The following is a 13,044-nucleotide window of genomic DNA, read 5'->3' as shown; positions in this document are numbered from 1 at the left end:
CGTTTACTCGCTAATTGGCGGATTTGATCTTCGGCGAATCGATTCTCAAGGTGTGCGCAAATATTTTTTCTGTACTCTATTTCGGGTGAACCCCAGGTACGTACGTACGTGTGTTCGCACGTTTCGTGTACGTGAAAGTTCGTTATTCGAAGATTCTCTCTCGCCTGCGAGAGCTCCGCAGAGTTAAACGCCACGTCGGTTCCGGTATAGAAGATACAATGTAGGTGACGTAAATTGAAACCGCTGAACCGGAAAGGGTTAAGAGTCAGACTTCGAAAGTTCTCGTTCTTGCTGCTCGGTTGGATAACGCGATAGCGCTGCATATCACCGTACAACTCCGGAGCGCGGTTGCGTGAAAATATAGCCCGAGATTCTTTATCGCAGTTGGGGGGGGGGGGGATAAACGAACACGATATCCGCGATCGATGTAGAATAAGCGACCGTTGTTTGTATCAGCGCGGCACGCCACGACCGACGGGCCTAAACATACATCTCTAAGCGCGGGCCAAAATGTTGCGACGTGAGCGATTAACCCTTTCATCGCGGTGGGCGTTTGACGTGTTGACGTTGATTTGCGCGGGGCGTGCATAACACGCCCGTTTGGAATTAAAAGTTGTGCGTAATTCTACGTTAAAGAGCGCCCCCGAGTAGAATTAGCGTCCCCCATTCTTATACAACGAACGAGAGTCGTGTGCCTACGAGAAAATTATGCTTCGTTTAAAATGTCTCCGGCTTGTGTACGAACGTTTCTTATCTGGCCTATTATTTATAAAAGATTAACTTGGATTCTACGAGCTAAATCAAATAATAAAGAGAACGAGATAATCGAAAAAATAATAGAATGTCGGAGAAAATAATCGCGCGCGCACGCAACTCGTGCCTCTGCATTCGTGTATGATCCATCGATGAAAGGAAAAGATTGATGTGAGGCGTAGAGGCCTTGGGGTGCACCGGATCGCTTGGAATCCTCCGTTATCCCGATGAACGCTTTATTCTCTCGTCGTTACATTCCCGTCATTTGCTACGCGGCGTCCGAGCAATATTCGAGCTCCCTTTCTCTCTCTCTCTCTCTCTCTCTCTCTCTCTCTCTCTCTCTCTCTCTCTCTCTCTCTCTCCCCCTTCGCTCTTTGCGTCTCCCTCTCTCCGTGTCTCTCTCCTCTGCGATTCTCCCTCTCGATTCTCAAAGCTGGTCAAGTGCCGTGCATTCTGGCAAGCAAGGGAGTACAAGCGTTCCTAGATGGTTCTCGGTCCACACCCGTATACCGACGAGGGTTGCGCTTCGTGTCTCCCCCGACCCCCTTGTCGCGCGCAGATGTTTACGCTTGTACATGCCTGGACGTCTAGCTACTCGCTCATGTCCTCCTCGTCGTCTTCCTCCTCGTCTTCGTCGTCGTTATGTATACAGGGTGTAAGTAAAACGTACCGCAACTCGCGCGACGAAACTTCGCAAGAAGGTAGCACGAGCACAACAACCAAAAAAAAAAATAGAAGGAAGAACGGGACAAGTTGGCGTAAACATGACTCCGCAAATACCTCCTCTCCGAAGTTATACCCCTCTCGTCGTGTCGAGATACATCGATCGTCGCGAGAGTAGCGTTAAACTTCCCGTAGGAGGAACGATAAGTAATATAGCTGGGTGTATCGCGACGTAACAGGTATCGCACCGATCGATATTCTATTATTGCTACGGACGTCGCTGCATATTCATATTATTTATTAATGCAAATTAGCACGACGCTCCTCCGCCGTAGCTCACCCGCGACTGAGATTTACACGCCGCGAGTGCAGACGCGCGAGGTTCCCGGACGAAGAATCGCCTCGCGAGGCGTTCGAGCGTGACGATAATCCCGGCGTTAAGCGCGAGATAAGCGCGACGCTCATTTCGTATTCGCAAAAACCTTCCCCAACTTTCGGAGCGCGGTGTGTGTGAGTGTGCGTGTGTGTGTGGGGCCGCAGATTTTGCTCGCACCCTGTATGTCACGAGCACGTGCGCGCACGTCCGCTCGCTCCGCAAAAAGAGTGCATGGCATTCTCATTAGTTGGCCCGTAGCGCGCGTAGAACAAAACGGGGGCGCAGGAGTGCGGGAAGGACCCTTCAATTCTTTCGCTCCAAATTCAACATCTGTTAATTGGAGGTCGTTTGCTTACGCGCCGCGCACTACTCACTCCCTCCCCCTGCTCTCTTTCCCTTTCGTTGCAAGGGTTTCCAAGTACCGCCCGCTGTCTCATTACCGTGGAGGATAAGGCTCGACCGCTTATCCCTTTGGACGAGTAGTTAAGAAACGGCGGGGCGGCGCGGCGCAGAGAATGTCGGAGTGGAGGAGAGCGAGAGAGCAATAAGACGACAGGTTGAGGCAGCGGAGAGTAACGGCGACAGGCGGCTCGTTTTCTCCGGGATATCGTTCTTTTTGAGAAACCGATTTTAAGATGTAAAAGGCGCTTTGTGAGAGCCCCATTTATTAAGCCTTTTTTTAGGGAAGATCATGCAAAGGTACTTTACATATTTGGCGAAAAAGCGAATAAAATGGCTATTATATATTAACGTTTTAATATAACGCATTATACTTCGGCATTAAATTTCAGAAATGTGTATAAAACGACAGAAGCCTTCCTCTCCTCTCTCGTCTCTCCTTTTTTTTTAATTTCAGATGGATTTTAATTTAACGAAAGTTCGCGAGATACTTCGAGGCACAATTTCTTTTGTTAAAAATTTGTTAAGGAACGACTCGAGGATAAAGTGTCCGCGCATTACAACGTGCTTCGGGGGAAAAATACTAGCTGAGAAGAGATTCTACGTTGAAAGTGTACCGCCGCAGTTCCAACAGATTCGTCGTTAGGGCCGTTGATAACTTTTCACCGAGAAACGATGAGCCTCGTTACGCCCAGCCGGCCCAGCTGATGCGACACACTATATAGCGAGTGTAATATCGTCGCGCGCGCGCGCCCGGGGATTAAAGGGCGGCAGGGGGAAAGACGGAATCGAAGGAGAGGACGACGACGAAAAGTCGGACGAGACTCTCAAGTTCGACGAAATAAGAGCGGGCCGGTTACTGTCGAACTTTACGAGCTTTAAAGCACCGAATGCTCGTACCCGCCGGGGATAACCCATCGCACTTTACTCGCGTACACGCTCACAGTTTTCCTCCCCCTCCCCCTCGCCCATCCCCCCGTCGCGTAAAAGTCGTTATTACGGAAACGTGGATCGCGTCCCAAGACGACGACGCGGCAGCCGCCCCGTCGCTGCCGCCGCCGCCGCTGTTGCCTCGCGCTCCGGTGCCTACTTGTACCTAATTGGACTGGAAGCACGTATAAACTTGGATTAGATTTCGCCGGAGCGACTCACTCGCCACCAACTGCCGGCAACTAGCGTCTTTAACTTCCGCCCAGCGTTCGCTCGCGAAATGGGGGGAGAAAGAGAGAGAGAGAGAGAGAGAGAGAGAAGGAAAAACACGCGGAAACAGTCTCTCCCGTCGGCGGCGCGGCGGGCAGGAATCATCGTGCTCGAAAGACTTCAACGAAAAGCAAGGAGCTTTAGGTGCTATTAGCGCGATATCTCGAGCCCGCCATTCAGGCTCAATTAGAGAGAGGACGAGCGGTGAGAGAAGGAGAGGGGGAGAGAGAAAGAGAGAGAGAGAGTCGGACGATGACGTCCGTTCGAGCGCTTAACGTAACGCCGACGAATGGCCGACTAAGTAATTGCCCGACTGGAATTATCCTGCGAACGAGGGACCGAAAGCGACGTGACGGACGTTGATGAGTGCGATCGCCGATACCGCAAACGGAGACGCGTATCTCGAGCTAATTGGACCCCGGCGATCGTGCAAGAGGGAAGCTGCTCTTCGAATGGCTCGCTCTCATGAAAGAATGTTTCAACATGTCGGAACATTATGAATTTTTATGTTAAAAATAGTGAGACATTATGAGCTATTAGAATATTACAAATCGAAGTTTTATCCTCACATTTTATTTTCCAACAGTATAGATTCTTTGAAATATGAAAAAAATAATTTTTGTTTGGCGAGAAGTTAATCGTCTGCTTATTTCTTGCAATTTTTGACATTAAATTTTTTAGTGCCTTCACATTGTGAATTCTTATGTTAAAAATAGTGAGACATTATATATTAGAATATCTAGAAATCAAATTTTTATTATCACATTTTATTTTTTAACGATAAGTAATTTTTGATTGACAAAGCTAATCGTCTGCATATTTCTTGCAATTTTTTCCATCAAATATTTAATATATTTACATTGCATATAAAATGAGATGAAGCGAAGTTAAAGAATCCGCTTACGATTCGCGAAGGTATTCGTATCCTAATATTTGCGTTAAAAATTGACCTATATAGCCAAGTTTAAACCAAGTAGGATCGCAGTCCCGGGGAGAGGATCGTTGATTTCCCATAGAAAGTCCGTGAAACCGCGCGAAACACCCCGTGTCTCGTCGGCGCTAATAGTGCCAAAGTTTGGCCGTTTCGCCCCTTTGTTTCGCGACACGTTTCTTCTTGACCAACGACCTCCTTGGCGAAGTTTCGCTCCGCCGTCTAAACATTTCGGCGAAAGTGACACGCTCGCCCGTGCATGGTTGCGCGACGATGTTGCCGATTTCTTGTTCCACAATCGGGCCGGGGATCGTTAGACATTCGTTATATACGATTGGATCCACGCTTCATTAAAGCGCATTCAGCACGATGATAATACGGCGTCATCGAAATTTGGTCGATACTCCGCTCCCGGCTGGAAACCATTAGCCACGATCGCCTAATACAATACCAAATTAACGGCATTACACGGAAGGGTAGTGGCGATGTGCGTGAGCCCTCCGTGTATATATACGCGTGTAAACTTCCCCGTCTCTCCTGTGCGTGTATCGAGAGACGTACAACGTGCGTGCGTGTAGTTTACGGCGGTGGCTAACGATCCGCGACGCCGGGATACGTGGTCGCGGTGTGCGTTCGCATGCCGATTGTAGGAACGGCGCGCTTCCGACGCGACCGATAAAATGATTTCTCTTTTGATTCTCTCTCTTTTTTTTTACTCTCCTCTCTGCGGCTCGAACTGTGAAGTATCGATTATGCGCGGTCGTTGGCACAGAAAACACACTCGGGGATTCGGCGGCGGGATACCCGGGAGTGCTGCGATGATATCGATCGCTCGCGTAGGGAGACGCGCGGCTCTCTCTCTCTCTCTCTCTCTCTCTCTCTCTCTCGCGCGCGCAGAGGGAAGCCTTTCGGCGCGATCAGTAAATCGCAACCGGCCGCGGCGCGAGTTAATTCCCGTACGTGGTTTCGCGCCGACCATTTGCCGTTTTCGTTCCCGAACCAGGACCAGAAATGCCACGCGAGACGGCGGCGGGTATACAGGGGTGTGCGAGCGTCTCTCCCGCGCCGAGAGCCGGGGATCGCGTGACAACAAACGGCGCGCGCGGTTCGGCGCTCGCGGCATAAATAAAGCGGCTCCTTACGCGCGCGCTATTCCTATGTAAATGCGGGCACGGATACGTGGTATACACGACCAGATAATTTTGCCGCCGCGCGGTCTAATTTTAGCCCCGCGGCTCCGATACGCGCGCGCGCGCCCGTGTAATGTCGCGACATTCGCGCGCGCACCGCCCGACCGTGTCACATTATCGATTCGAGAGTCCCCGCTCTATGTAAATGTAAACGAGATCCGCGACGCGAGATTGAGATTTTCTTCACCGCGCGCGCTCCGCTCCGCTCCGCCCCCCCCCCCCCGGCCGACGATGACCGCCCGTAAAATGCGCGCTGTCGCGCAAAAAAGTAGCAGAGACCGACGCTAATGAGAGCAACTCCAATAAGATCTTAATCTGCATATGTCGTATTGGTAGTCTAAACACGGCAATGAAGATTTAAAAAGGTACCGCGAGGAGAGTTACGACTGCCTTTTATTAGTACTTAATTCGCCCAGTTCTTTTTTTACTTCAGGAAATCACAGAGAAGCGACAGTAAAGTGTAGCAGATAAAATATAAATCATAAATCTGTATCTTACAATTAGAGGTAAAGAATTGCATTTCCATTATCGTGAATTTAGAGGAAACAAGGTTTAAAGTTTTTAGTAGGAAAGTGGTGTATTTATTTTAGATACAAAATAAAAGTGGCGACTTGATTTATTGAGTTTTTAATTAAGTAACAACTGAATGTTTATAATAGCACATCCGCCAATACGTGTTGTACCTGACTAAAATTAAGGTACTATAAAAATTTTCGATATAACTTTCCAATGTATATATCTTGGGGACTAGTAGTAATAGATTTAAGACGCTTTACCGTTATACAATTTAAGCTCCTGGTATATTGAAAAATGTATTAACTTCATTTTGTGTGTGTGTGTGACCGGAAACAAACTGGAAATGCGATTCTTTACCTCTAAGGTACGGCACTGTAGTTGTGACGTAAGGCAATATTTTCCGTTTAATAAAAAAAGAAACGGTAATTGTTAGATCGTTAAACACACGCTTAAATAATTCCATTACAATTTTATTATTTGCAGAAGAAATAAATTCAGTGTCTCGCAATTGCCGTAATCGATTCTAGAAAGCCGTTTTGCGCTCCCATTTCGCATGCGCATTTATCCACTTGCTATCTTATATCCTTTTAGATTGAGACAGTGGGAGCCTCGAATAATCCGGAAAACCCCAGGCTATAAAGAGCGCGCTTGATCCCGATTCTGATCCTGATTCCGTATGCACCGTGTACCTATTTACGTGACGTATACTTGGCCCACGGGGGCGCAATCCTCATTTTTCACGTTGCCGCGTGCGCGCGCGTAGCCTATGGGATTCACGTGAATTCGGTATATACCGTATAAGGTACACACAGCGGACCGCGGAGGATTGGAAGAGCAAAGGACGCGAGGAGAGGAGAAGAGAGGAGAGGAGGAGGAGGGTGGGTCCCGACCTCTCCTGCGCTCACGTCACTCCCGGGGAAAGTTTACAGAGTGCCACTGCGACACGGCGAAAGGGGTTGAAAGCTGGACCCGGGACCGAGAGAGACTACGTGGACTCGAGGACGGAGTCGATCCCTTTATCTCCCTCCCCTCCTCTCGTTTTCTGAGAAATTGCGTTACATTTGATTCACCGTCGGAATCGTTAGGGTCTCGGGACCCGAGATAGCGACCCACGTTTTTCAAACCGTCCTTGCCGTCTATGAAAGCGACCTTTCTTCTGTCGAGAGCTCTCTCTCTCTCTCTCTTTCTCTCCCCGCCCCTCTCTCACTCTCTACCGACTCTCCCTTTTTCGTTCTCTTTCCCTCGGTTTGTCTCAAATTTCAATTCGTAGCTTCCAGGCTGGCAGCACGCGGCGGGCTTCGTGCTTCACGCTGCGTGTTTCTCGCAGTCTCATTCCGTAGTCATTCCACGCTTAACCCGGCAATGCACCCGATGGCATGCATCTCCGTTTCCCCTTATATCGCGCAGTTTTGTAACTTTTAGTTTACAATTCAAATATAAGCCTTAATCTATGCGGGGCGACCCGATTTAGAATTCTTCTGTTAAGGGAGGAATAATGTCAACTTCTAAATATTTTCACATTTATAGAATATATATAAAACGCTTTTATTCATCTCTCTCTCCTCTCCGTATTCTGACAAAGACTGAATAGGGCATCTAGTTCTTTTCATACACAAATTTCTAAAGACGCATGGGTATTCTGGAAATATTCTCCATTCGAAATAGCTGCTGTTTGAGTTTCCTTATCTGACCGCTGTCCAAGTAATTTTAGAGAAATCTTGAGAGACTTCTGAAACGTAAATGAACGTTACCGAAAAACTGAATTAAAATATTACGGCGCGCTCTGCGATTTCAACAGAGAATTATTCACACATGAGATCCGACTAGAATAACGAGACGTGTCCTGGTCACCCAAGAATGTCTCCTTTTTTTTCTAGTTGTTTCCCCGGACCCATCGCTGGGTATTTGAAATTCATTTTAGTTTGTCCTAGTTCCGCGCTCGCGGTACACGAGTGAAAAATCGGATGACTTTTGTGAAAGCTTGTTAAAACTTTAGAGCGCGCTTCAAACCGAACGTAGTTATGACACCCTCGGGGAGTAAGTCGATATCAAAATGATTTCAATAAAATATTTGATAATTTGATAATAAAGGATGGAAAAAATATAAATGTAAGAATGCCCTACTTCCGTCCGTCTGAAGAAAAAAAAAGAAAAAAAAACAAAAAGTACAAGCGCTCTTTCGCTCCCCCTGTTGTCACGTCTCTCCCTGTTGTCCCAGTTGCGCGCGGGGAAGTATTGTCGTGCTTCCCAGACGGACGACTGGCAACGTAGTGTCTTTTGTAATGCAACGGTGCATCATCGTGACGGGTTGTTGTCTGTTGCAGTGCTGCGGGATGAGTTCCGCGCGGAGCCGCAGAACACGAGGGTCGCCGCCGGGGAGACGGCTTTGCTGGAGTGCGGACCGCCTCGCGGCCATCCGGAGCCGACCCTCCATTGGAAGAGGAACGGTCACATAATAGACCTGGAAGCGACAAAACGGTGAGCTTTCTTTGTGACCCGCGGGTCCTGGTCCCTTTGAATTTCGTCTGACACACCGCGACGACGGCGACGGCCGAAAACGCAACGAAATTGCACGCCCGACGCGAAGCGAAAAAGCGGTAATGATTAAATGCGGGGTCGACTATTTTGCCGGCGTGGAGAGACCATCGCGGGCCACGGCCGGGGCCCCGTCGCCGTAAATTTAGGCTAGTGTAGCAGCTGCCGCGTGAAAATGACTTTAAGCCAGCCGCGGAGTCGGCGGAGCTTCCTTTTGCTTCTTCCTACCTTTGTCCGATTGTCGTCCGAGTCGTTAGCGCTGGAGCGGACGAGACGGACGGTTCGGATGGTTACACCGAATGTTGCAATGTTAATAAATAAACTGCGCGAAGAGAACCGTGCGACCGCTGCGATAAACATAAGCAAGTAAATAGCGGGAATTTAAATTCACCCGAAAATAAGCGCGGAGTGTTTTGACGCGCGCTTCGTTCGCTCGGCCGCGGTATGGCGATTAATTCGATCTTGTCACTCGGTACCTCGAACGAATGGTAAAACAATAATAAATATACTCCTCCCGTTCGCAATTTGCGAGCCCTTTAAAAGCGCGAGCGCATCCGCCGTCGCATCCGCTTCAAACTCGCCCATTCCCGATTAAATTGCAACGTCGCATCGCGCCGGTACGTATGAGGAAGCGCCTATACGGGAATTTTGCCCTGTGTGTCTCTCCACGCGCAATAATGTCTCGCTGCAGTAAGAGCAACTTTTATGCTCGCGGGATTACGGCCGGGAAATCTACTTTTATAGACGAGAGAGAGAGAGAGAGAGAGAGAGAGAGAGAGAGAGAGAGAGAGAGAGAGAGAGAGAGAGAGAGAGAGAGAGAGAGAGAGAGAGAGAGAGAGAGAGAGAGAGAGAGAGAGAGAGAGAGGATGCAAAAGGGTAGAGAGGAAGGAGAGGGATGGAACTCCGGATTATAACTTAATTCTAACAGCGACGCGCCGGGGTAAAAGGGACGTCGCCGGAACAAAAAAAAATCATATCAAACACCACCGCACCAACGCGAATACGGACGGTTATCTCGCCTTCGCTTTTTCGAAGTCTCGGTTTAAGCGTAGTTTCCTCATGAAGATGGACCGAAGATTCATCTCGACACCACGACTCGTCGATCGGTTGCACATTAAAATATCCTTTTTTACAGATTAAAACGTAATATCTAAACGTATCACAGTCTCTCTATTACACGTTTATTTTGTAATTAAAATGAAAAAAGAGCCGGAAGATTAAATTACTGCATTTATCGGCTCGGATTTAAACGTCATCCGTTTCTATTTGCGGGCGTTCAATGACGCGAATTGAATATTTCTGTATTTAACTCCGTCGCTGATAATATTTTCATCAATCGGAAGTAAATCCATTGCGCGACGTGTCAATAAAATTTTCCGCTGAGGCTTATCGGTTTTAATAAATCATGCAATGATATTCGATGTATTGTAGGTATACATATAACAAAGCGCGGAATTGCGAGAGGAAGTGCCCCGTATTTGCCTACTTGTTGTTCCCGCAATGATCGCGCTATCCGAATTTTACTTTTCCTCCCTCTTCCTCCCTGTCCGTCCCTCTTCCTCCTCTCTCTCACACTGGCTTTCTCCTTCTCACGTTCCCTTTTCCGCCAGGATCAAGCTTTTAAGCGTACGCTTGCGCGAGCTACCTCGTTGTAACGACCCGCGCGCACTTCCGCGCGCTCTTCCGCCTCTTGCCATTCGTATCTCGGAACGGGTGATTTTTTTCTCCCCCGAATCCCCGTGGATCGACTCGATCAAACTTTCATGGGGCGCTGAACGCCTCTTAGTTTTTTTCGCGCCGCGATCTCGCCCCCTCTCGTTGCGTCGTCTCTCTTTTCTTCTCAGGAGGGAACGTCGGCGCAAACCCTCGCGCGACCTCCCTTCCGATCGGCGAAACTCCGTCTGGAGATAAGGATAAAAAAAAAGACTCTTATTATCAAAGTTCTCCAATGCGCGATGAAGAAAAAAAACATAGGGATTAAGGAGAAATTTATCTGCGATGTTTAAGCGCGAAGACGCGGAGTATAAAAAGTTGAGGGTAATTTATCGACTTAATAAATTATTAATTGATTAGATCCGCTGCGATTTTTATTCCCGCGTTGTTTCGTCACGCGGAATGTTATATCGCCGCGCACAGTTCGGTTTTCCTCTATTTCACGTAATTTCACGTAATTACTTCCATTTACACCGTCGCTTTACACCGTATTGTACACGTTGGCTTAACGCTCTCGGGGATCCCGGCACACTCCTTCTTTCTTTCCTTTATGGATTTCCGTCCTCTATATGGGACGCGGCGGTACCCACGTTTTGACCCGGGAGCACGTGACATACGATTTTCCCTTTTTTCTCTCCTCTGTTCCTTTCGGATTTCCAAAGGGGCCGGAGGCGCAAAGCCGACGGAAACCGAGAATGGAGACATTTTTTTTCTCTCCCCGACGACGAAATCTCTCGCGCCTCGGAAACGAAACGAAACGGGAACTCGCACACGCTCGTTCATTCGCTCGCTCGTTTCGACGGCTATTTTCCTCTCCTTCGTCTCGATCAATAGGGTGCTCTCCTCCGTTGCGGCGGCCCGCGGAAACCCCCGTCTCCTCCCGTTTTCCCCTTACTTCTTCTCCCCCCTTGTTTCTCCTCTTCCATCACCACCATCCGTCCCCGCGCCGGATTTACCGATGGAAGCCCGAAGCCGCGATAAATTAGGACAACCGATAGGAATTAAATCCGACCGTATCGGAACGCCGAGACCGCGCTGCTTCTCTCCTCTGCTCTCTTCTATCTTTCTCTTTCTCTCTCTCTCTCTCTCTCTCTCTCTCTCTCTCTCTCTCTCTCTCTCTCTCTCTCTCTCTCTCTCTCTCTCTCTCTCTCTCTCTCTCTCTCCTCTTTTCGAAGCGCGCTCGAAACGGTGGTAAAACGGGACACGGAGAGCGATGGAAGAATGGTCGTGTGGTGAGGAGAGGAGAGCAGATCAAATGGGGCACGAAAGGGGGGAGCAGGAGGAATGAGGGGAGGTAATCGAGCACCACCGACGCGAAAATTAATTGACACTATAAATTAGAGAGCGCGATCGAGAGCCATCGATCGATTCGCGTCGTCACGAGCGCCCGTTCTCCATACGCGCGATATTGTGCATGTGCCACCCCCTCAACGAGACGGCCGTTTAATCTCGCGACCGCCGACGCGGGGAAGAACCGATCCCTCGGGGACATAAGGAACGGCTCGGGAATGTCAAGTACGCAGGCCTTGAGGTACGCGCGCCTTCGCGCGCTTTATTCCCTCGCATAAATAATATCGGGGACGGCGGCGAGAGGGCAAAGGGTGCGGGAGAGACGGGGGGGGGGGCAAAAGCGCGTGCGAAAACGCGCTCGTTCTCGAAAGTTCCTCTCCTCTCGGCGGCCGAACGGGTCGGGTAAGACAAACTGCGTCTCCTGGAACGGAACGATTAACATACGGGGTGCTCGCGAAATTGTCTCGCGCGACAGTTCGCGCGAAAAACGATCTCCCCCACTTGTGCCGGTCTCAAGTTGCGGAAACTTGGGGTAACGTAATACGATAATAATGCATTACGATAATAAATATATGATGTGATAACGTGAAGTATACGGGGAAACATTACTGGACTATTACGTCTACTCGATCTCCGCGCGGGCGGAAATTAATCGTCGTAATTCTCGTCGTCGCCGCTCTTATCGAGTGAGAGACGTCGCGCGCGGTTTCTGATTAATCGTTCATCGACCGTTTCAGGATAACCCTGGTGGACGGGGGTAACCTAATGATATCCGACGTGAGGCCGACCGACCAGGGCAAGTACCAGTGCATCGCCGAAAACATGGTCGGCATCAAGGAGTCCGCGATAGCGGTTCTCACGGTTCACGGTAAGCATTAAGCGAAAGCTCCGTAACACGAACGTGCCTCGTTTCCCTCCCCTCCCCCTCTCTTTCCCCGCATCCCTTTGCACGATCAGGGCTAAGAGGGCCCAAGCACGGATTCGTAGACATCATCGAGCTTAGCTCGGTTTAGCGCCGCACTTAACGCTAATCCCGATTGTCCGATAAGTACTGTTCCGTCTAGCGTAGCTGCCTGAAATCTCAAATTTGGGTGAAATATTCGACGGAAAGTTGGTAGTTAAAGTATCAGCTTTTACATTTTGCCGGCAGCGTTATTCAACTTTAATCGTTGTATATACACAGAGGAAATTTTTTGTTATATTTTACCCTTAAATTCACTACAAACTTGGGACAACTTGGCAAGCAAGGAATTTTTAAAATATACAAAAGACATTTAACAAACAACGTGATAAAAATTACCAAGCAGATTGGTAAATTTTGAAAAATTATTGAAATTTCTTAGATATATTTTAGTAAAATTAATCAAACATATTTTATATTTTAATGTAATGGATATTAATCAGAATAGCTCGCATAAAATTCTTGGTGGTACGTGTTGTCCCACAACTACTATGATTTCAGGGTAAATTTTAAGAGA

The 13,044-nt window shown here is 48.6% G+C and overlaps 1 protein-coding gene across 1 annotated transcript in view; it reads left to right on the top strand.

The window, feature by feature from the left end:
• LOC143899694 (roundabout homolog 2) overlaps nt 1–13,044 on the top strand; it is a 97,291-nt gene that overhangs the window by 70,168 nt on the left and 14,079 nt on the right. The window contains exons 3-4 of the mRNA XM_077410162.1: nt 8,353–8,506; nt 12,304–12,434. Coding sequence (XP_077266288.1) covers nt 8,353–8,506; nt 12,304–12,434 — 285 coding nt within the window. The remainder of the gene's footprint in view (nt 1–8,352; nt 8,507–12,303; nt 12,435–13,044) is intronic.

Source organism: Temnothorax americanus, unplaced genomic scaffold (assembly GCF_048541705.1).
Source record: "Temnothorax americanus isolate GAGA-0224 unplaced genomic scaffold, ASM4854170v1 Scaffold28, whole genome shotgun sequence".
NCBI classification, from domain to species: domain Eukaryota; kingdom Metazoa; phylum Arthropoda; class Insecta; order Hymenoptera; family Formicidae; genus Temnothorax; species Temnothorax americanus.
The sequence above is the reverse complement of the archived record's forward strand: the minus strand, read 5'-3'. Positions and strand labels throughout refer to the sequence as shown.